The sequence below is a fragment of the Ambystoma mexicanum genome, chromosome 13 (assembly GCF_040938575.1).
Source record: "Ambystoma mexicanum isolate Mex_15411 chromosome 13, UKY_AmexF1_1, whole genome shotgun sequence".
NCBI lineage: Eukaryota > Metazoa > Chordata > Amphibia > Caudata > Ambystomatidae > Ambystoma > Ambystoma mexicanum.
In genome coordinates this window covers 466502112-466527356 of record NC_090938.1, presented here as the reverse complement: position 1 = coordinate 466527356, position 25245 = coordinate 466502112, and the positions used below count along the sequence as shown (strand labels likewise).

Here is a 25245-nt window from a genome sequence, read left to right as displayed (position 1 = left end):
ACACTTTATTGCAGTTGGTAATTAGCTGGGGGATGTAAAATCCAAACTGGCAGAGGGGGATTTCTTTGTGAAGTGCCCCACAGCAAGCAAAAGTTTTCATCTTCGGCTGACATTTTTCTATGAAAACAAAGTGGCTTTTCAAATGTCATTGGTGTTTTGTATGTGAAACATAATATACATCGCTTTTTGTCAACCCGCACATCATGTCTTTTTCTTGACATATTCCTGTGAGCAGTTGTACATTCACATTTAAACTGCTTTTACTTGTACACATCTATGCAAGCCGTTTTTGTGTCACTGTTTAAAAATCCTGTTTTTGATGTGAAAGGGGTCTTTTAATCCTCCTTTTGTGAATTAAAAATGCTGTTTTTCCTTTGGTAATGACAGGTAGGCCCCTTTTCCACATGGCTCTTCAATTTTACTTGAAAAAGAAACACAGGGCAAGCCATTTTGGTTCTATGTTTAAAATCCTGCTGTTCATGTGAAAGGGACTTCGGTTTAGGGCCTTTGAATGCACCTCACAACCTTCCAGGTTCAGGGGTAACAAATATTTGTAACCCACGGTATTCTATCGCCACCTCTTTGGGGCTCAGTTGCTGGGTTGCAATATCAATAAATGCTGTCAGCCAAGCATGTCATGGCTCGTCCCCTCGCTGACTACCAGTGTTCATTATCTATAGTTTTCATTTTACTATATGCTCCTGCTCGAGACACAGTCTGTGGGAAATACGATCCCCCATGCTCCCACCACCGTGAATACATTCACTGGTGGACCATTGCCACTGTGGACCTATACCACCATGTGGTCAGGGCTCCTATCACACTCCATGCTGTGCATGCATCCATGCATCACACTACCTCAACAGGTCATCACTAGTGCAGAAGGTCCTCTATGTGGACACAACACACCTTATCACCCGCAGTGTGCTGTTCCCCTTCCAAAGTGGGGTCCTGTCTCTCCTTACCTGACTGCCCAAACAGGGCCACACAGTCAATTGGTGGGACAAGCAACGCCTTTGCCACATTACTTTAATTTGGGTGGTGTTCTCTACAAACACGGACGGTATAACCCGTCATATCTTTTCTGCAACCAACCAGTCACATTGGTGTAATCTCTGCGCCGGTCCCACAAAGCATGGGGTTACATTAGACTCACCCAATTGCCTCGGAGCTGTGAAGATACCCGGTCAGTGTAGGCAAATATTTCCCCTTTGCTGTGTTCATTTGGTCAGCTTGGCATTAACCGCTATCATGGTTCGGTCAGCAGTATCAAACCATATTCTCTGCGGTGACCTGTACATAACATGTGAACTCCCATGAGTCACAACCCTGCTAACTCCATCCTACATGCCCATAGTCTCTGCTTTCATACAGTAGTTTACTGACCCACCCCTCCGGCCTCCGCCCCCCAATCACGCGGACAAGCTTACCGCGTCGTCTTTCCTTGTTCATAAAGCAAGTCAGATCAATGGGGAATACGTGTTATCACTTTTCTATGGCGGGCACAACCTACGAAGGGAAGGTCATTAATTGTACATACAAGTAATGTGGGTTTTTTCTACAGGACTTTCCTATAAAAAAAAGCTGCAGAGGTTCAGGACTCGGTGCTGCAGGGCATTTGGGGGTGGGGTCCAGGCACCACAATGTCATCAGAAGCAGATTGAAAGGGGCAACGCGCATCTGCTGGTATTGGAATGAACATTCTGGCAAATTCTACAAAAGCAATAGTACTGAATGCCACCCAGAGGAGTTCCCCAGTGGTTTAGAAGTGTTGGTTCCAGAAAAACCCAAAGGCCAGGGCTCAAGTCAAGGTTACACACGCGGGCAGACGGAGTCCACCTACTTTTTTTCAGAGGGTGGACTCCGTCCCCCCCAGTTAAAAATGAGTAACGTCTTCTTTGGATTTCTGAATTAAAGCCGACCTCGGGGATAAAGCCGCAGTCGTCAGGTTTGCAGAAAAGTAACAAACAGCTAAAAGTGAAATGTCCCATTTCAGTACTGCATGTTTCCGGGAAAACATTTGTATTGGTTCTTGGAGTTTAAAACATGCACACCTTTTAACACTATTAGAAGAAAATATCCTCTTGCTTTTGTGTGCGTGTTGATGTTATGAAAGGAAAATGCCATTCGTCCTGTGCAATGTGGGTGGTTATGCAAAGCCAATGTAATGAAATGTGCATATTTCACCTTGATGTCCCAATTTCAAGCTACGTCACATCCCTTTGCATTTGTTGACGAGTCCCCCCACTTTTATTTTCAGGACTTGACCCCTGTCTAAGGAGCACCACACACAAAGAATACACCTCTGCTCGCAGGTATTGATGAAACATGTCCTGAATCCAGCACCGGTACTAGTAGCAACCTCTGCTCTGCGCCCGCTAACCCACCCATAACCCCCACTTTTTCATTTTGAGTACCCAAAGTGCCAGGATGCAATGCAATTGAAAATGGCCGAGCTAAAGCAAGAGATTAAGTAAAACAGGGTTCTGCAAAACGTGGCTCGCTAGATATTTTGGACTGTGATACCCATGATCCTTGGGTATAGTGAGTAGGGTTGATGGGAGATGTAGTTCAAAACATCTAGAGAGCCAAAGGTGGCAGACCCCTGCTCAGTGACATAACATACACACCATTATATTTCCCAACCCTACAGCCCATGCTGCTGGTTAATTCATAGTATCCCACCCAACTATGCTAAAGAACTGCAAGCCAGACTTATAGCATTCTGCGATTCTGGATATTGGAATTCATGCCGCTCTGCCGACGTGCCTCTGCCTTGAACTTCAGCCTCTTGACCCTTTAGTACTGATACAATAAGAGTGTACAATGTTCCCAAATACGTTTTTATCACATGCTGTGTTTACACAGTTCTACTAAAAGCCCCAATAAGTACCGGAGTCACGCACATCCAGAGCAAGGGGCTTCTACAGTTAGGTGGTCAGAACCAAGAAGGCCTGGCCTCCCGTTTTTACTCTTGCATCTAGCGAACTGTACTATTTAGTAGGAAGAGGAACCTCGTCTTTTCACCATGGGTTTGTGGGAGGGGAGTTTTTTTTTTTAATTAAGAACTAGGATCCTTATTTATTTTTTTAAAGACCTGTTAAACGATGCTGAGTGCTTTACATTCGATCGTATTGATCATTTAAATCCATTTCATGTGAAATATGGTCTTGGCTGCTAATGCTGAGTAGGAGGTGCATTCCCCTGTATGGAGCACTATGCAGGCAGTAGAGGATGGGATTTTGGCATATGCCAAATGTTACAAGACCAGTGTTGCTGTTGTTGGAACTCAGCAGGGAATTGGTAAAAGAAAGGGAAATGCATGTTTTATGAATTTTAGATTAGGGGGAAAAATCTGTTTAATCATTGCAGCAACTTGGTGTGTCATGAATTAGTTTGCATCAAGTAGCCCCTCAAGGTGTGTGACACATCACCTTCCGGGGCACAAGTAGTCCAGGGATGAATATTGGTTTCTAAACTATCAATCAGCCCCACACCTCTAGTACACCAGAAGGGATCCGAACAGATTGGAAAAACAAGACAATTATAAACCGCCTTGTCCAATTTTGGTAACATTGACGGAATGTCAGGCTTATCTCTTCAAGGTCGTGGATCGTTGTTTAGTTGCAACATAGCGAAAATACAATTATTACCCAATGATAAAAGGGACTGTCCAGTTGAGGTTGTATGCACATATCCACTTTATTATTATCACAACAGACAGTTCTAGCACACTACAAAATATAACCCACCCTGTAAAGGAATACAGAGGACAGTTTCCAGAAGGAAAGGGGATGGCCTCTGGATACTGACAGGAGGGTAGTTGGTAAAGTAATTAATCACAGTGTTCAAGGATACTTGGTCTCAGCACAAAGGGAGCAATGGGTCATAAAATGTCACTAGAAGCCTTCAGAGAAGGACCAGGGAGACAGAACCGCAATGCACTTTGTGCTTTTAGAAGTTCTTGGTGCTTGACAGCATCATGTCCGTTTCAGGGCGCTTGGCAGCTTCTGTGACAGAGTTCAAGACGGGAGGCAGCTGCGGGTATGACACCGAAACATATCAAAACGGTGTTGGGTTTCCTGTCCCCTTTGTCAGCTCTGCCACCAGGCCTCTCACAGGCCTTCTTCAATTAGGTCTCATCAGTATGCGCTGCCACCAGCAGATTGACAATGGGCAGGGCGGATCCATGGAGTCTTTGATAGTAAATTAGGCTGGCCATGGCCAGAGGAAGGTGTTGCCCTCCTCCTCTTCAGATGCTTTCATGTACTCCTGGCTGTCACATTCCAACTAAATGTGACAGAGAGGACTGCGCTTGTAGGCTGTGTATCCCCGGAGTACACAGATCTAAGGGTTTGCCATGTGTTGAGCATAGGAAAATGTGTGCGATTAGCCCACACATTTTCTGAGGTTGCTCTCCTATCATTCAAATTGTTAAATATCAAAAAAGCCCAGGCGAGTGCACCCCCGCCATGCAATGTTTCCACTAAGAAGTATTCATTCATCCCAGTTGGGAGGATCGCTCAGGAAAGCTCAGGCGCATCATATTCGTCTTGGAAGCAAGACAACGAAAAGCAACAAAGGTTCCAATCCCATAAAGAACAATTATTATAATTATGAAGGGCAGGCATTCCGTGAAGTTGCCTATCGGATGTTTATGGCTGGGATGATTTTAAACAGTAGCTGGGCATCAACAGCATCTTAAGAGTCTTGGTCACATTGTACAAATGTGCATCAATGGTTAAAGAAAAGGGCTTCCATGCCAAGCACTCAAATGCTGATGGTGTGGCTTCATTGAGTGTTGGGCTGTTTGAGTGTGTGGTGTTGCACACGGCTGGGTTTCAGGTGACAAGTGGTACAACAAAGCACACGAAATGACCACGTAAACATACCTTGCAACTGACTTCACAACAAGCCTCAAGATACAGTGGCCTACTGCAGGAGCATGCAGCAGAGCATAACAGAACATAACGAGCTGCAGAATGATCGCACAGGATACCAACATATGAGGCTAGGCAACATGGCACACTGTGGCATAGCTCGTGTAAGAGGGCTGCGGCATGGCATTGCCACTTCTTGATTGCTTTATGTCTTTATTCATTTGCATATTAGCTTGAACCAAACCATTTCAATCATTCTAATCAAATATTACAACACAGGCTGAAATATACACAAAACACTCAGCCTTCTCAGAGCGCAGCATAACAGTATAATGCACAATCGCTTACTGCCATTGTCTAAAAAACATCTCAGCATGGCATAACATGGCATCAGACCTTAACTTTGCAATACAGGAAAGATTCCATTCCAACACCGAGGACAGGAATACTGTGGCTACATCGAGGTCACACTGCACTGCATTAAATGTGTTACACACGTGTTTGTGTTATATGATTGTCACTGTCTTGGTCTGTGCCTGGCATAAGAATATAATGTTTAACACCACTGTATACGGTGAAGGCCTGGGTTTAAAGAGTTGGAGATGTGGTCCTGTGAGACCGGATGGAATGAAAAGACTTAATCAAGTCTAGAGCTAGTCCCCAGATCCCAATTTAAATTGGCAAACATGCCAGCATGTCCATGGCACTCGGGTGATATCCATCCAGTACTGTTATTTGTTTTATTGATCTTGGACCACAAGTCCCAGAATGCAAAGAGCTATACCGGACTCAACTGGCATCTCAGAATGATACAGCCATGCTAGGCTAGCATGTATGAAATGTGGATAACAATGGCGCTGCAAGCAGCCGATCTATGCAGCCCAGAGATCTGGCTGAGATCACAGGTTGCGACTTCTTTGGAATCAGCTGCAAGTGTCTGTGCCATGAACCCCAGTACCCTGTGACTGCCCAGCAGCCTCCGGCTTTGCATCTGCAACACCACATGGCGACTACCAACCAAAAAACACACCTATGCTCAGTAGCCAACAGTACATCACAGCTGTCTTGCTCTTTTTCCCCGCACTGTCCTACTAACTTACCCACCTCCCTCCTTGCTTTGCAGATCCGCCAGAGCGCCAAGAGACCACACAGGTGGCAACAGTGCGCGGTACAAGAACTTTTCACATACATAACAGTGTGACAGTTTTGTTAATGCCCCCCAATCCAGACTTGCTGAATCGCTCCCCATGCCATCCATGCCATTCACCCCATATCCCCGTCTGACAGAAGTCTTCTGCCTTTGCTGCCCAGTGTAAAGAGGGGCCGTGTTTTGTGCCAAAGTAGACACGTTTGACGAGCCAGTGATTGCTTTTTGCAATTGGTGGTTTTCCCCAATGCTACAGAGAAAATAAGGTTTGAAATAAACAATTTGCAACCTATTTTACCAGCACCCCCTAGCCCCCTTGCGCAACAGTGCTCAGTCTGCCATGAAAGGCAACGAGCTGCGTGAGACACTTTCATGTGTGCCTGGGCTGTTGCATTTTGCAGTCCAGCCCTGACTACAGCCATCATGCCACTGCCCCTAATCCCGAGCCAAGGCGCCCCTTGCTCTTATACCTGCATTGTTGGGGGCAGGTAATGTACCTCACTTAGATGGATTCTTGGGGAGAGGTAATTTACCTAACTTAGACGGACTGCTGGGAACACTAATATAATGATAATGATGTGTTATTTATATAGCACCTTAATCCAAAGCGCTTTAAAGAACACATATTTACATACAATATCACCCAACCGAAATTGGTACTCATTTATCGACCTCGGAAGGATGAAAGGCTGAGTTGGCCTTGCCGAAATTCGAAGCTGCGACCTGCAGATCACGCTCAGATCGCAGCAGCAAGCACTCAACCCGCTGAGCTATCTTACCGGCTTACCCTTAGACAGAAGGTTGGGGGTAAGACATGTTATTGCTGCTAACCGTACTAAAAACTCACCTTTCTGCATACGCACCCTCAAAGTCTGAACACAGCCATGCCTCCACCGCACCACAGATCGCATGTACTTCACAACACCAAACATGAAACCAAACCATACACATCCAGACCTCAACACACCATGACAGCTGCCGACTATGCTCGGTGACCCTTTCTCTGAACTGAAGCCAGCATCACATCAAAGCTCTCTTGCTCTTCTCCCTCTCAACCCCACTATCAAAGCCCCCAGCCCCCTCCCATTGCAGATCCGCCAGAGCGCCAAGAGACGGTGCAAGTGGGGAAAGTGTGCGCTTCAAGAAACTCTAGCATAACCTTCCTTGAGCCTGCTTTTCCTAAACGAGGGTCGCTGCTCTACCAACGCTCCGGCAGATGCATTTGTCATTATTGCCACTCCTCCTCCACCCGCCCCCGACAGTGCTGCCTGGAGCGCTGATAGGTAACTTCCCGATATCCGCCACCCTCCACACTTCTGGAATGCTAGGCCTTCCTCCTTCAGATTGCGCTCTAGCCCTTCCCAGTTGGCACTTGCGCCCGCGCCTGCACAGCGCTGCGCGCTTGGCAGCTGGGTTCACAGTTCATGTACATACACACGTGAGCATCTCATTTAACCGCAGCCCAGTCCTATTCCCCCTCTCCGTCCCGTTATACAGGCACTGGGCACTTCTCCCAGGGGTCCGCTCTGGCGAGGCACCTCCACCCAGTCCTATACCCCCCTCTCCGGCCCGTTATACAGGCACTGGGCACTTATCCCAGGGGGTTTGAACCCAGACCTGCAGATCTTCTGGTCAGGCCGTTTCCGCGCTCTGGCGAGGCACCTGATTCCAGGCCTGCACCCCCCCCCCCCCTTCTGACCACCGACCGCTCGCAGAGCTTTCTGACTGCTCCTCCGTTCAGACCTGATTCTAGCAAATGACTAATTCCTCTCTGCTCCTCTGTCCAGACCCGGGGAACCCTCTCCTGCTCTGGCTGAGGGGTGACTACATCTATTCTTCTCCTCAACCCGTGTGCGTGACAACCCCCGCCCTCCTTTCAGCTGCTACACTAGTAGATACCCCCCCCAACCCACACACACCCCATGCTCGCCCTCAATCCAGCCCTGGTGCACCCAGTCCTATTTCAGCAGAGGGGTTCGTCCCCGGATGCTCCTCAGTCCTGACCCGGGACACTCCCTCAAATGCCGGTGGGTGCTGTGACACTCCTGTCAGTACAAGCTGCAGATTTCGCGCGTTGCGAGCCCCGGGGAGGAAGGATTACTCGCCCACGGCCATCAAGTGCTACCTTTATATATCCCCTAGCCTGTTCTTAGAGGTATAGCCCGCCCCCTCCCCCCGGAGACATATGATTTAGAGCCTCTGGTGGCGAGCAGTGCGGGGTTGCCGCCTGCAGGGAGCTGGACAGCGCGGTGCGGCATCTCGTGTGGGTGCCCCGCCTGCACGCTGCCCCGCGTGGGGGAGGAGGGGGGTCTCCGCTGTTCGTGAAATCGCGGCGGTGATGGAACTGCGGGCATTGAGGACACCACAAGCTCTCTTTACTGTCCCGGGGGACTCCCCGACTGCAAGATAGGAAATGCCGCAGTGAGCGGCCCGCGGGGCGCCGAGTGAAGGGAGCCAGCACAGGGCACCGGCACCTGTCTCGCAGCAGCCATCAGAAGACCGCAAGTACGCGCAGTCCCAGAGCAACGGCGCCCTGGCGAAAAGTGCAGGCGCGCGCTGCCTTGCAGCGCCTGCTTCGGCCAAGTGTAGGTGCGCGCGCGCGCAGAACCTGCCCGCAAGCAGGGCACGCGCTCACAGGCCATGCTCCCGAGAAGCCCGGGCATTGGCTGTGGAGGCACCCACTTTTCAGAAAGGGAGCCGATAATCACACGATAAAAGCAATAGGCGAAAGTAGAAGTGCGGGCACTTACTTTCACAGGACTGGCCTATATGATAAGCGCGAGTGCTCAATGCCTCGCAACGCCTGCTTTGCGAAGTGTAGGTGCGCACGCGCGCAGAACCTGCCCGCACAATGGGCAAGCACTGAAGCTCACAGGCCGTGCTCCCGACAAGCCCAGGCAGGCATTGGCTGTCTCGGCACCTACTTCTCAGAAAGAGTGCCGATGATCACACGATTAAAGCATTCCCTCAAGTAGAAGTGCGGGCACTTACTTTCACAAGACTGGCCTATGATACGCGCGAGTGCTCAGTGCACCGCAGCACCCGCGTCTGGGGAGATTAGTACCCTCAGATTGGCGATTTAGTGCGGGCTCAATTGCATAGTAGTGACTTCTGGGGACTGCCGGTACTAGCTCATTTCTGGGGAATGTGGGCAGGGTACCCTAGTACAGGAGTGCAGTTCCTCTGGCAGATGAGGCATACTTCTGGGAGCTGTAAGTACTATGTCTGATCGGGTTTAAGTTCGGGGTGTGCGGGTATTATCTCACAGCAAGCGTGAATGCTTCTATGAGCTAGAGGCGCTCTCAATGCAGAGATGTGTGTGTGATGAGCGCTGGCACTATTTCATAGCATAGTAACGTACGCCTGGTGGAACAGTTACCATCTCCCAGCAGGGCCTTACCTTATACAGACTGTCTCGGTGGAAAAGGGACTAGTTCTTGTGTGTGGGGGTAATCTGAGCGCGGGGAAGTAGTTATGGGGATTGCGGGCGCTAAATCGCAGTAGGAACTTACTTCTAAGGGATGCAGGTGCTGCCTTATAGCACGAGCTTACTACTGGGAAATACAGGTACTACCTAATCTCACAGCAGGGATTTACAAGAAATACAGGTTCTACCTCACAGCAGGAGCTTACTACTGGGAAATGCAGGCACTACCTAACCTCACAGCAGGAAGCAGGTGCTACCTCAAAGCACGAGTTTACTACTGGGAAATGCAGGCACTACCTAACCTCAGCAGCAAGCAGGTGCTACCTCGCAGAAGGAGCTTACTGGGAAATGCAGGCACTACCTAACCTCACAGCAGGAAGCAGGTGTTACCTCAAAGCATGAGCTTACTACGGGGAAATGCAGGTATTACCTAACCTCACAGCAGGGACTTACAAGGAATACAGGTTCTACCTCACAGCAGGGGCTTACTACTGGGAAATGCAGTTACTTCCGAACCTCACAGCAGGAAGCAGGTGCTACCTCAAAGCATGAGCTTACTACTGGGAAATGCAGGCACTACCTAACCTCACAGCAGGAAGCAGGTGCTACCTCGCAGAAGGAGCTTACTGGGAAATGCAGGCACTAACTAACCTCACAGCAGGAAGCAGGTGCTACCTCAAAGCATGAGCTTACTACGGGGAAATGCAGGTATTACCTAACCTCACAGCAGGAAGCAGGTGCTACCTCGCAGAAGGAGCTTACTACGGGGAAATGCAGGTATTACCTAACCTCACAGTAGGGACTTACAAGGAATACAGGCCCTACCTCACTGCAGGAGCTTAGTACTGGGAAATGCAGGTACTATCTAACCTTGCAGCAGGAACTTACTTTTAAGGGAAGCAGGTTCTACCTCACAACAGGAGCTCACTACTGGGAAATGAGGTGCTACCCAACCTCACATCAGGGACTTACCTCTAATGGACGCAGGTGCTACTTCAAAGCAGTAGCTTACTGCTGTGAAATGTAGGTACTAGCTAACCTCACCGCAGGAACTTCTAAGGGAAGCAGGTGCTACCTCACAGCAGGGGCTTTCTACTGGGAAATGCAGGTACTACCTAACCTCACAGCAGGAAATTACTTCAAAGGATGTAGGTGCTACCTCACAGCAGGAGCTTTCTACTGGGAAATGCAGGTACTAGCTAACCTCACAGTGGGAACTTCCAATGAAAGCAGGTGCTACCTCACAACAGGAGCTTACTACTGGGAAATGCAGGTACTACCTAACATCATAGCAGGAACTTACTTCTAAGGGAAGCAGGTGCTACCTCACAGCAAGCGCTTACTACTGGGAAATGCAGGTACTACCTAACCTCACAGCAGGAACTTACTTCTAAGGGATGCAGGTGTTCCCTTATAGCATGAGCTTACCACTGGGAAATGCAGGTACTACCTAACCTCACGGTAGCAACTTACAAGGAATTCAGGTTCAACCACATAGCAGGAGCTTACTACTGGGAAATGCAGGTACTACCTAACCTCACAGCAGGAACTTACAAGGAATTTAGGTTCTACCTCAAAGTAGGAGCTTACTGCTCGGAAATGCAGGTACTACCCAACCCCACAGCAGAAAGTTACAAGGAATTCAGGTTCTACCTCAAAGCAGGAGCTTACTACTGGGAAATGCAGGTACTACGTAACCTCATGCAGGAACAACCCTAACCACTGCACACCAATGCATTTACAATGAAGCCCCAAAACACTTGAACTGCTGCATTATCAGGAAACAGCCCCGTCGCCCACTTCGCTCCTCCAATCAGCTCATGTTAGCAACCCCACGATTCAAACGTGCTAGAGCAGGGGGGGGGCTTCAGCACCACAGGACCGTCCCTTTGGAACTCACTTCCTCCACACAGGAACAATGAGCCCTCCTACCAAGCATTCAAGAGACTGCTAAAAAAAAACCTTGTTGTTCAATATCTAAGACTGTTTTGTGTGATCTAGAACCTGCCTCTAAGCGCTACTCAGCTACTCAACTCATCTAAAATAAAAATGTGTATTTTTTATCTATGTACAAACACTGTGATACCTCCGGGTCTGGCGTTATCTAAAGGTTAAAAAAGAAAATCAGATTCTACCTCAAAGCAGGAGCTTACTACTAGGAAATGCAGGTACCACCTAACCTCACAACAGGAACTTACTTATAAGGAGTTCAGGTTCTACCTCATAGCAGGAGCTTACTATTGGGAAATGCAAGTACTACCTAACCTCACCGCAGGAACTTTCTTATAAGGAGTTCAGGTTCTAGCTCACAGCCGGGGCGTATATCTGGGGAATGCAGGTACTATGTAACCCCACAGCAGGAACTTCAGGTTCTATCTCATAGCAGTAGCATACTACTGGGAAATGCAGGTACTACCTAACCTCACAGCAGGAACTTACTTATAAGGAGTTCAGGTTCTAGCTCACAGCAAGGGCTTGTTTCTGGGGAATGCAGGTACTACCTCAAAGAAAGAGCTTGTTTTTCGAGAATGCAGGTATTGCTTTACAATACGAGCTTAGCTTTTTACGGAATGCTGGTACTACCTCACAGCACGCGCTTGCTTACCTCTGCAGAATGCTATTACCTCACACTAGGCACTTACATCTGGGGAATGTAGGTACTATGTCATACTAGCAATGTACGTCTTGGAGTACAGATGAGAAATGCAGGTACTGCCTCGCACCCAGGGTGTGCTCCCTATATCACTGCTGAGGCAGACTACAGTGGAGCGCAGGCAACACTTCACAACAGATTCTTTTTCAGGGCAAAGTCATACTTCTGGGGAGTGCAGGTAGTATCCCATAAAAGGGGTATTCTCTCTGGGAGTATAGGCACTACTGCTACCTCAGAGAAGGGACTACCTTCTGGCAGTTCATATACTATTTAACATGTGTGCCTCACTTATGGAGAGGGCAGACAGTACCTCACATCGGAGGTATCAGGTAATATTAGCCCCATAAATAATATTGCCATACATATAGTCGCCGAGAAACGGCATAGGGGACATTATTCATGGGGAAAATGTATGGGGACAATGGGAGCGGGGTTGCAGGAGTGGCCTCCGTTCCCTTTTTTAAAAAAAAATGGGGTTGTGTGGGTGTCCTCCCACAGGTTCCATGGGAAAATATTGCTGCAAAAACGAGGCGCCATTCTTGCATGGCGTCATTTTTGCGGGAATATTATCACACGGAACCACAACAGAGGCGCGTCTCATGCCTTGCATGTACTATTTCAAAGACGAGATGTAGTTCTGGGAGTGCAGGTACTACCTCGCAGTGGGGTTTCACATTTAAAAAGGGGCATGTCCCATTTCACAGCACATGTGTACTTCTGGGCTGTGACGGTACTGCAGTTGCTTATTTCTGGGAGTGAATTTCCTTTTTCACAGCACAGAGGTACATCTGGAGAATATGGGTACTATCTCACAGAAGGGGGTTAATTCTGGGAGTGCAGGTATCTCACAGAAGAGGATTGCTTCTGGGAACTGAGGTATTTCCCAGAGGAGGATTACTTCTGAGCGTGACGGTCCCCTCTTATAGAAGAGGATTACTTATGGGAGTGCAGGTACTATCTCACAGCAGAGCATTACACATGGGAGAGCAACTATTATCTCACAGTAGAGGGTTACTTCTGAGTGTGAAGGTACCCTCTCATAGAAGAGCATTACTCATGGGAGTGCAACTATAGGGTTACTTCTGAGCGTGAAGGTACCTTCTCATAGAAGAGCATTACTCATGGGAGTGCAACTATTATCTCACAGAAGAGGGTTACTTCTGAGCGTGAAGGTACTCTCTCATAGATGAGGAGTGCAGGTACTCTCACAGAAGAGGTTTACTTATGGGAGTGCAGGTTTCTCACAGAAGTAGATTATTTCTGTGAGTTAAGGTACTATCTCACAGAAGAGCATTAATTCTGGGCATGCAGGTACTATCTCACAGAAGAGGTTTACTTACGAAAGTGCAGGTACTTTCTTGCAGAAGGGGGTTACTAATGGGAACAGAGGTACTATCTCACAGAAGAGGACTACTTAGCTCTGTGCAGGTACTTTCTAGCAGAAGTTGGTTACTTCTGGGAATCAAGGTAATATCGCACAGGAGCAGCTTGATTCTGTAGAGTGCAGTTGCTAGCTCATAAAAGGGGCTTAATTAAGACGGGCAGAGACTTAATTCTCGGGAGTGCAGGTACCATCTGTCAGAAGTTGAATCATTCTACAGTGCAAGTACTACTTTATAGTATATTGGATGGGGTTGAGACCTGGTTGAGCTAACTACCAAACTATCGCACCAGGGAATTGGGCTTAAAAACCCAGGACATTATTTAAGAATATTGGAGTGTTAAAACTTGCATCTTGGGATATCCCTCTCACCTTACATGACATAACAGGCGAATTTGTATAGCGCACGTTCACCCCTGAAGGGGCATCTTGGCGCTAATAAAGATGTTTATTGTTACCCAACTTAATGGTACTCCTTTTATCGACCTCAGAAGGATGAAGGGCTGAGTGGACCTACCAGAATTGGAACCTGTGACCATGAGGTCACACAGAGGTCCCTGAAGTGGATGCATTAGTCCACTGAGCCACAGGGCCAGCTTACAGCAAGAAGGATATGTGGAAATTATATTAATAGGTATTCCAGCAGAATATTAAGACATAGGAAGTGATCCAATCAAGGATAAGAATGTGATGGTTGCATACATTGTTTGAAGGTGCACAGAAATAGGATTTACCCTGAGTAAGGCCTTAGGAGGGTCGAAACACGTGGTGGATGCCGAACAAAACACCGTGTCTAATTAGTAGTGGTGGTGTTGTGATTATCTGATCAGACAGATGTGTATTGATTGTGTACATTATTGGGTTGGGTCTGTTTTGTACAATACATACTTTAAGGTACAGGCATAATTCTTGCGCGTGCGGTTAATATCTCACATCAGGGGCTGCGTTCTGGGAGTGCATGCGTTTTTCACAGCAGAGACGTACTTCTAGGGTGTGCGGGTTGCTTATTCTGGAGAGTATGCACTGTCTACACCGGGGACGAACATGTGTGCTGCAGGCACCACCTCACAGCAGGAGCTTTATTCTGGGGAGTGCAGGTACAATTTAGCAACTAGGCCATACACAACCCCCACTCCCCCTGCCCCCCACCAGAAATACGGACGCAGTCTCTATTTATCAAGGAAGCATCAAAAATAAGCGCTGGTACCCAGGTGACCCGAGTACCTGTGGTGGGAATGTGGGATGCCTCCGGGCTCTTGCGCTAAACTAGCGCCGCCTACAGTGGCGTAGATAGGTGTGCGATGCAGCGCTACAGTGCCACAGGCAAGGGAAGTACACTCTGGACACGGGCGTTAAAAAGAGCCTCAAAAAAGGTGCCAGCTGCGGACCTCTCATCCTAAAATGCCTAAATGGCTCTCTGGCCACGCACGCTTCCACTTCCACCCTCTCGCCATCTAGACATAAGGGCAGCTACATAGACAAGAATGCCTCAGGGACCAGATAAGTGGCCGCTGAGGACCATACGAGAACCCGCCTCCGCCCAGCGGCCACTCCTTTACCAGAAACGAACTTCACACCAAACACTCGGACCGTTGTTTAAGAAGCAGAAATAAAGTCTCCGCCAGAGACCTCCTTCAGAGAACCTGCACACGAGAGCCTATCCCGTACCTGTTTCAGTACCTTCCAACAGTCGCCGGGGAACGGCTCTCCCGCGGGCGACCCCCAAAATGCATCGACAGGAAATACAACAGCTGGCATACGCTTGTGCTCTGCCACAACGAACCCCCCACTCAGAAAGAGCCATGGCACTCTCTAAACACATTCTGTCATGCCAGGGCCCCTGTCAGAATGACAGCTCTGCCAAAACGATTCACCGACCCCTGGGACAAGGCTCTGGTAAAATGGCCACTTACCTGGAGGAGCAGTAGCCGAGGGGCACGCCACGGGAGCATTCTGCTGGGTTTCCTCTGCCACCGGCCCGCGCACAGGGTGGGAATCCGGGGGTTCCTCCTTTTCAGTGCATGGCACCAATCCACGTCACCGCTACTGGGCCCACAAGGTCATCCAGTGGACTCCTGTCCCGCGCTCTAGGGGTTAATCCGAACTCTTCCCCCGCGCTAGTTTCCACACTCACACCCCCGCTGCGTCCAGCGCCGAAGTTCCCGCCAGCGGAGCACGCCGGTGCCAGAGGATGCGCTGGGAGCGAGCAGGTGTGCGCGGCTGCGGGAGCTCCTGCCCCTTATATATAAGCTCCCCTCGGGCCGGCGCTCCTCCCCCTCCCACCTTCGTCCTCCCCGCTCACACGGGCTCCTTACCCACCCGCTCGCGGCGCTCTGCCCCCTCCTTCATTCACCCACTCATCCACCCCGTGCCTCCCCTCCTTCACGCGCATCCACGGGGGGCACCCGCCGAGGAAGGGAGACTGGAAGAGAAGGGACACGGGGAAAGAACACCAAGAAGGAGAGGGGAGGGGCGCGGGGACGAGTGGAACACTGGATGTAAAGCTGGGAAAAACTAGGGAATGAAAAAAAAGGAAAGATAACAATATATGAGGGTGTAGGGGAAATGGGCGACACGAAAGAAAGTAGCTGAACCCAGAGGGGGCAAAGAAAGCAAATGGGAGACACAACATAACGGGTTAAGAGATTAGGAAGAGAGACACGGCAGGTGGGGTGAGAGACAGCGATACCAAGAGAGAAACAGTTAGCGAGAGTCGTGTGTCGCCGAAAGAGCGGCCAGAGGCAGACAAGAGAGAACACGGAGACCCTAAAAACAGGGGGTGAATGGAGAGACAGGCGTAGAGCCAGAGCGAGAAAGGGAAGGAGGCAGAGAAAGAGACAGACGAAGAGGGGAGCGGCAAGGGTGCCAGAGAGCCTTGTGTCAGTGAAGGAGGAAAGAAGTGAGAGAGGCAAGACGGGCGGATCGATAAAAGAAAATTAGAGGCGCGTGGAGCGAAGGTGGGGAAATGGGGGCATACACAGATTGGAGAACACAGGTGTGAAATCGATGTAACGTACAGGGAGAGTAGAGCTTCTAAGAGTACCAGCTAGATAAACACTAACAAAGATAAGACAGAGCGCCTCGAGAATTAAAGGGGCTGAAAGACAAGTCCACACGCCCGAGGAGCCGAACATCGTCAGAACCTTAATATGAAAGCCTACGCGACTTCCCTTTCTCCCTAAACTGCCGGAGACACCGCACCCGCGCAGTGCCGCTGGGACTCACCAGTTGCCCCCGTCCCCCCCGCGCTTTGTGGAGTTAGTGCGTACACAAACTTATCAGGAAAGGCCCCCTGACTTTAATGGACGTTTGAGATGAGAAACACTGCCATCCACAGATCCCCAACTATAGCAGACACCGGAAGGCTCACTCCAGGCAAGCCCCTCCACCCCACCCAGGCAAGCCCCGCTGAGACTCACTCCAGGCAAGCCCCTCCACCCCGGAAAGCCCCAGTGCCCACCTGCACACACCCTCACCCGCAAGAGCCAGGCACCAGCTCCAGGCCGCATAGCACACTGTGGGGGTTGGGTGTGTTTAGCTGCAAACGCACAGGCCCCTTCGCGGGTGTGCTCAGTTCTGCACACCGCCCCGCGGGAGCCTCTATCTGTAAGAAGCCCCTGCGTGCATTCCCTACAGCGCGGCTTCCGGGGCTATCCTCCATGGAGGTTACTGCGGGGGCAGGGTTTCCCTCCCCACTGGAAGCTCGCTGTCAGCGCGCACATCGCCTCCCAGCTTCGCGGGGTATTGCCCACACCGCCTCTCTCATAAAGGGAGTGCCACTCCCTTTGCTCCATGGGGGAAGGGGGGGGGGCGGGACTGCAACGGATCTATGAAATGATTGTGCATCTTCACTTCTAGGAGTATTCCCTCACACTGCCACCCCCTCTCCACAGCACATAGCTACAAAAAGAGTATGCATTCACGCTCAATCGGACAGAGCCACAACCTCGCCACCACAGAGGGCGGGTTCACCCCTGCTCCACAGGACAACCCCAGAGATAAAAAGAGAGTGGCATCCATTCTCCATGGGACAGAGCCACAACCTAGCCACCACAGAGGGCGGGTTCGCCCCTGCTCCACAGGACAACCCCAGAGATAAAAAGAGAGTGTGCACCCATGCTCCATAGGACAGAGCCACAACCTCGCCACCACAGGGGGCGGGTTCGCCCCTGCTCCACAGGACAACCCCAGAGATAAAAAGAGAGTGTGCACCCATGCTCCGTGGGACAGAGCCACAACCTCGCCACCACAGAGGGCGGGTTCACCCCTGCTCCACAGGACAACCCCAGAGATAAAAAGAGAGTGTGCATCCATTCTCCATGGGACAGAGCCACAACCTCGCCACCACAGAGGGCGGGTTCGCCCCTGCTCCACAGGACAACCCCAGAGATAAAAAAGAGAGTGTGCATCCATGCTCCATGGGACAGAGCCACAACCTCGCCACCACAGGGGGCGGGTTCGCCTCTGCTCCACGGGACAACCCCAGAGATAAAAAGAGTGTGTGCATCCATGCTCCGTGGGACAGAGCCACAACCTCGCCACCACAGAGGGCGGGTTCACCCCTGCCCCACGGGACAACCCCAGAGATAAAAAGAGAGTGTGCATCCATGCTCCATGGGACAGAGCCACAACCTCGCCACCACAGAGGGCGAGTTCACCCCTGCTCCACAGAACAAGCCCAGAGATAAAAAGAGAGTGTGCATCCATTCTCCATGGGACAGAGCCACAACCTCGCCACCACAGAGGGCGGGTTCGCCCCTGCTCCACAGGACAACCCCAGAGATAAAAAAGAGAGTGTGCATCCATGCTCCATGGGACAGAGCCACAACCTCGCCACCACAGGGGGCGGGTTCGCCCCTGCTCCACGGGACAACCCCACAGATAAAAAGAGAGTGTGCATCCATGCTCCGTGGGACAGAGCCACAACCTCGCCACCACAGAGGGCGGGTTCACCCCTGCCCCACAGGACAACCCCAGAGATAAAAAGAGAGTGTGCACCCATGCTCCGTGGGACAGAACCACAACCTCGCCACCACAGAGGGCGGGTTCACCCCTGCACCACGGGACAACCCCAGAGATAAAAAGAGAGTGTGCATCCATTCTCCATGGGACAGAGCCACAACCTCGCCACCACAGAGGGCGGGTTCACCCCTGCTCCACAGGACAACCCCAGAGATAAAGAGAGTGTGCATCCATGCTCCATGGGACAGAGCCACAACCTTGCCACCACAGAGGGCGGGTTCGCCCCTGCTCCACAGGACAACCCCAGAGATAAAAAGAGAGTGTGCATCCATGCTCCATGGGACAGAGCCACAACCTCGCCACCACACAGGGCGGGTTCGCCCCTGCTCCACGGGACAACCCAAGAGATAAAAAGAGAGTGTGCATCCATGCTCCATGGGACAGAGCCACAACCTCGCCACCACAGAGGGCGAGTTCACCCCTGCTCCACAGAACAACCCCAGAGATAAAAAGAGAGTGTGCATCCATTCTCCATGGGACAGAGCCACAACCTCGCCACCACAGAGGGCGGGTTCGCCCCTGCTCCACGGGACAACCCCAGAGATAAAAAGAGAGTGTGCATCCATTCTCCATGGGACAGAGCCACAACCTCGCCACCACAGAGGGCGGGTTCGCCCCTGCTCCACGGGACATCCCCAGAGATAAAAAGAGAGTGTGCATCCATGCTCCGTGGGACAGAGTCACAACCTCGCCACCACAGGGGGCGGGTTCGCCCCTGCTCCACGGGACAACCCCAGAGATAAAAAGAGAGTGCGCATCCATGCTCCATGGGACAGAGCCACAACCTCGCCACCACAGAGGGCGGGTTCGCCTCTGCTCCACGGGACAACCCCAGAGATAAAAAGAGAGTGCGCATCCATGCTCCATGGGACAGAGCCACAACCTCGCCACCACAGAGGGCGGGTTCGCCCCTGCTCCACGGGACAACCCCAGAGATAAAAAGAGAGTGCGCATCCATGCTCCATGGGACAGAGCCACAACCTCGCCACCACAGAGGGCGGGTTCGCCCCTGCTCCACGGGACAACCCCAGAGATAAAAAGAGAGTGCGCATCCATGCTCCATGGGACAGAGCCACAACCTCGCCACCACAGAGGGCGGGTTCGCCCCTGCTCCACGGGACAACCCCAGAGATAAAAAGAGTGTGCGCATCCATGCTCCATGGGACAGAGCCACAGCCTCGCCACCACAGATGGCGGGTTCGCCCCTGCTCCACGGGACAACCCAAGAGATAAAAAGAGAGTGTGCATCCATGCTCCATGGGACAGAGCCACAACCTCGCCACCACAGAGGGCGAGTTCACCCCTGCTCCACAGAACAACCCCAGAGATAAAAAGAGAGTGTGCATCCATTCTCCATGGGACAGAACCACAACCTCGCCACCACAGAGGGCGGGTTCGCCCCTGCTCCACGGGACAACCCCAGAGATAAAAAGAGAGTGTGCATCCATTCTCCATGGGACAGAGCCACAACCTCGCCACCACAGAGGGCGGGTTCGCCCCTGCTCCACGGGACATCCCCAGAGATAAAAAGAGAGTGTGCATCCATGCTCCGTGGGACAGAGTCACAACCTCGCCACCACAGGGGGCGGGTTCGCCCCTGCTCCACGGGACAACCCCAGAGATAAAAAGAGAGTGCGCATCCATGCTCCATGGGACAGAGCCACAACCTCGCCACCACAGAGGGCGGGTTCGCCTCTGCTCCATGGGACAACCCCAGAGATAAAAAGAGAGTGCGCATCCATGCTCCATGGGACAGAGCCACAACCTCGCCACCACAGAGGGCGGGTTCGCCCCTGCTCCACGGGACAACCCCAGAGATAAAAAGAGAGTGCGCATCCATGCTCCATGGGACAGAGCCACAACCTCGCCACCACAGAGGGCGAGTTCACCCCTGCTCCACAGAACAACCCCAGAGATAAAAAGAGAGTGTGCATCCATTCTCCATGGGACAGAACCACAACCTCGCCACCACAGAGGGCGGGTTCGCCCCTGCTCCACGGGACAACCCCAGAGATAAAAAGAGAGTGTGCATCCATTCTCCATGGGACAGAGCCACAACCTCGCCACCACAGAGGGCGGGTTCGCCCCTGCTCCACGGGACATCCCCAGAGATAAAAAGAGAGTGTGCATCCATGCTCCGTGGGACAGAGTCACAACCTCGCCACCACAGGGGGCGGGTTCGCCCCTGCTCCACGGGACAACCCCAGAGATAAAAAGAGAGTGCGCATCCATGCTCCATGGGACAGAGCCACAACCTCGCCACCACAGATGGCGGGTTCGCCCCTGCTCCACGGGACAACCCCAGAGATAAAAAGAGAGTGCGCATCCATGCTCCATGGGACAGAGCCACAGCCTCGCCACCACAGATGGCGGGTTCGCCCCTGCTCCACGGGACAACCCCAGAGATAAAAAGAGAGTGCGCATCCATGCTCCATGGGACAGAGCCAAAACCTCGCCACCACAGAGGGCGGGTTCGCCCCTGCTCCACGGGAAAACCCCAGAGATAAAAAGAGAGTGTGCATCCATGCTCCATGGGACAGAGCCAAAACCTCGCCACCACAGAGGGCGGGTTCGCCCCTGCTCCACGGGACAACCCCAGAGATAAAAAGAGAGTGCGCATCCATGCTCCATGGGACAGAGCCACAACCTCGCCACCACAGAGGGCGGGTTCACCCCTGCTCCACGGGACAACCCCAGAGATAAAAAGAGAGTGCGCATCCATGCTCCATGGAACAGAGCCACAACCTCGCCACCAAGAGGGCGGGTTCACCCCTGCACCACGGGACAACCCCAGAGATAAAAAGAGAGTGCGCATCCATGCTCCATGGGACAGAGCCACAACCTTGCCACCACAGAGGGCGGGTTCGCCCCTGCTCCACGGGACAACCCCAGAGATAAAAAGAGAGTGCGCATCCATGCTCCATGGGACAGAGCCACAACCTCGCCACCACAGAGGGCGGGTTCGCCCCTGCTCCACGGGACAACCCCAGAGATAAAAAGAGAGTGCGCATCCATGCTCCATGGGACAGAGCCACAACCTCCCCACCACAGAGGGCGGGTTCGCCCCTGCTCCACGGGACAACCCCAGAGATAAAAAGAGAGTGCGCATCCATGCTCCATGGGACAGAGCCACAACCTCGCCACCACAGAGGGCGGGTTCGCCCCTGCTCCACGGGACAACCCCAGAGATAAAAAGAGAGTGCGCATCCATGCTCCATGGGACAGAGCCACAACCTCGCCACCACAGAGGGCGGGTTCGCCCCTCCTCCACGGGACAACCCCAGAGATAAAAAGAGAATGCGCATCCATGCTCCATGGGACAGAGCCACAACCTCGCCACCACAGAGGGCGGGTTCGCCCCTCCTCCACGGGACAACCCCAGAGATAAAAAGAGAGTGCGCATCCATGCTCCATGGGACAGAGCCACAACCTCGCCACCACAGAGGGCGGGTTCGCCCCTGCTCCACGGGACAACCCCAGAGATAAAAAGAGAGTGCGCATCCATGCTCCATGGGACAGAGCCACAACCTCGCCACCACAGAGGGCGGGTTCGCCCCTGCTCCACGGGACAACCCCAGAGATAAAAAGAGAGTGCGCATCCATGCTCCATGGGACAGAGCCACAACCTCGCCACCACAGAGGGCGGGTTCGCCCCTGCTCCACGGGACAACCCCAGAGATAAAAAGAGAGTGCGCATCCATGCTCCATGGGACAGAGCCACAACCTCGCCACCACAGAGGGCGGGTTCGCCCCTGCTCCACGGGACAACCCCAGAGATAAAAAGAGAGTGCGCATCCATGCTCCATGGGACAGCGCCACAACCTCGCCACCACAGAGGGCGGGTTCGCTTCTGCTCCACGGGACAACCCCAGAGATAAAAAGAGAGCATGCATCCATGCTCCATGGGACAGAGCCACAACCTCGCCACCACAGAGGGCGGGTTCGCCCCTGCACCACGGGACAACCCCAGAGATAAAAAGAGAGCGTGCATCCATGCTCCATGGGACAGAGCCACAACCTCGCCACCACAGAGGACGGGTTCGCCCCTGCTCCATAGGACAACCCCAGAGACAAAAATAGACTGTGCACCTATGCTCCATGAGACAGTGCCACAACCTCGCCACCACATAGGACGGATTAGCCCCTGCTCCATAGGACAACCCCAGTGATAAAAAGGGAGCCTATATCCCTGCTCCATGGGGCAGCCCCTACAACCCTGCCTCTATAAAAATGTGTGCTAATTCCTGCTCTGTAGAACAACCCCGGACTTGTAGCGGGAGTCGGCATCCCTGCTCCATGGGACAGTTTTCAGAACAGCCGATCTATTAACAGCGTGCGTTTCCCTACTCAACGGGACAACCTTTTAACTCTGAATGGAATGTTTGTCTCTGCTCCATGGTACAGTCAGGATCTGTGAAGTGAATGTGTGACCTTGCTCCATGGCACAGTCTCACTGTCTTGTATATATACAGAGATTCTGTGTCGCTGCTACATGAAGAATTCGCCCACACTACCTCTCTCCCCACAGTCTCAAACCGGTAAAGGGACTATGGGTCTCATTTAGAGTTTGTCGGTATTTTCTTTGGAAATACTGCCAAACTCTGTTGCCATTCCCACATGTGGTAAGCATGTCGCAACGGGACGGGTCGGCATGAATCAGAATTATTCATGCCCCACAGTTATCCCCTATTTTGAAGTCTAATAGGACTCCATCAGGGTCTGGATTTCAGACCCCCCTCCCACAGTTATCCCCTATTTTGAAGTCTAATAGGACTCCATCAGGGTCAGTAATTTCTGCATGCGACAATCAATGCATGTGGGAGTCACCCCACGCGATAAGGTTTTTGTAGGGAGGAATTTCCCTCCATACAAAACCAAACAGAATTAGTAAGCTTCATTTTAAAACTCTAAATTTGGCTATGTGACAAAAGCAGCAGTAATACTGTTACTGGCAGTTTTAGAATTTTTTTTTTACAGAACCGTCAAACTCTACATGAGGCCCGATGTGTTCATGCTCTACTGGTCAGCTCCGACACATGGATCTATAAAGAGACTGTGTTTTCCCGGCCATTGTCATTTTCCTCCACCTTCACTCTTTCTCGCTAGAGCACCGGATCTCTAAGGAGACTGTGCGTTCCTACTCCATAGGACGGGGCCGGATCTCTAAGAAGACTTTGCGTTCCTGCTCGTAGGACGGGGCCGGATCTCTAAGGAGACTTTATGTTCCTGCTCGTAGGACCGGACCGGATCTCTAAGGAGACTTTGCGTTCCTGCTCTGCAGGACAGACCGGATCTATAAAGAGATTGGGGGGTCCCCACACCATGCAGTGTCCTATCACACAGTCTGTCATTTGGCAGTCACAGTCCAATTTCTCCAAAAGGAGGGCACATCCACCCTCCCATGGGGCAATTCCACCCTGAACTCTCTCGCCGGTAAAGCCACTGCTGGCAATGGAAACAAGTAATCAGGGAACCCTCTCCTCCTTTGGGGGGTGGGAGGGGGTGGACCCGAAGGGCGAGGCCCCAGGCCAGGTTGTGCAATTCAGTATCTCTCTTGGAGCCCAAATCTGGTGATTTGAATACAAGCAAAGAGTGTTTTGGGAACATAAGAATTCTCACCATTTTAATTTTCAAATATTAAATATGTTGTGTAATAGTGATTCTGAAAGACACTCTTCTAAATGAGTGTAACGATATATCGAGTGATCACCCTTAAGGTGCCACACAATAAATTAAATCATGAATCTAGTTCAAACTAGCCCTATCAATGATTCATATAGATCCTCGTAGATCCCTCCCCTGTGCCAACAATGAGCCAAGAACACGGCTGAGTACAGAAAGAATATATATTTATTTAAATAATAGTTTCAATGAATATTTGCACCAAAGGATTACACGAGCCAACTTCTCTGTGGCACAAACCAAAGCTTCAATACAAAAATTTACTTTGGGAACGTTACTGCCAAATTTCACTGTTGTCCATGGAGCACAGGCTAAATAAACCATTCCACCCTCTTGTCCCACAAACCCCCTTTATGTCAAAATTAAATAATACCTTGGAACATTACTAGATCATGAGCACTATCATTCTCTGATAAGGTTTAGTTTTACATCACATACACATTTTGGATTTTGAAAGACATGTCACACGCAGCACTTGGGATATTTCGTTTCCTTGCACACTTGAAAATGCTAGCCGTTTTAAAATCACACAGACTTTGATACTACTTTTGATTAATTGAAAGAACCATTGTTCCTAGTGCTCTCCCAAAGCAATACAACATCCTTATTCTTTCACAGCCACTTTTTCACTCTCAGGAAAGAGTGTGCCTTTTTTAATGGAGAATTACACTTCTTTGACTTGGCAAAGCACTTCTCTCCCCAGCACCCAAAAACCCGCATTCAGTTATATTCCTCACCCCACTGTTTAAAGGCCAGATCTGGGGGAGTGGTGACAAGAATTTCATTTTTGGACAATGACAACCCTTCTTTTCAGGGAATTCTGGGGTTGACAGGAAAAAATAGATGTATCCAATGACTTTAAATGATTATAATTTGAATTACTGCTAGGAAAGTGAATGGAGGTTTCAAACTCCCCGAGCTCCCCCTGCGTCAATCTATATGGGAGTTAATTAAATTATTATTCAGTAAATATGCTAAGGGTCTAGAGTCCATGATAGATGTCCAGCAAAAATATACCATCCCTGTCTCCTAGGCCCCACTAGGCCTAACACA

General features: G+C 51.1%; 1 protein-coding gene across 1 annotated transcript in view; it reads right to left on the bottom strand.

The window, feature by feature from the left end:
- The window catches only part of CRHR1 (corticotropin releasing hormone receptor 1), a 2003326-nt gene extending 1986873 nt beyond the window's left edge, over positions 1-16453 (bottom strand). The window contains exon 1 of the mRNA XM_069634091.1: positions 15402-16453. Within this exon, the coding sequence (XP_069490192.1) occupies positions 15402-15440 (39 nt within the window). The 5' untranslated portion in view covers positions 15441-16453. The remainder of the gene's footprint in view (positions 1-15401) is intronic.
- Positions 16454-25245: the final 8792 nt, after the last annotated feature.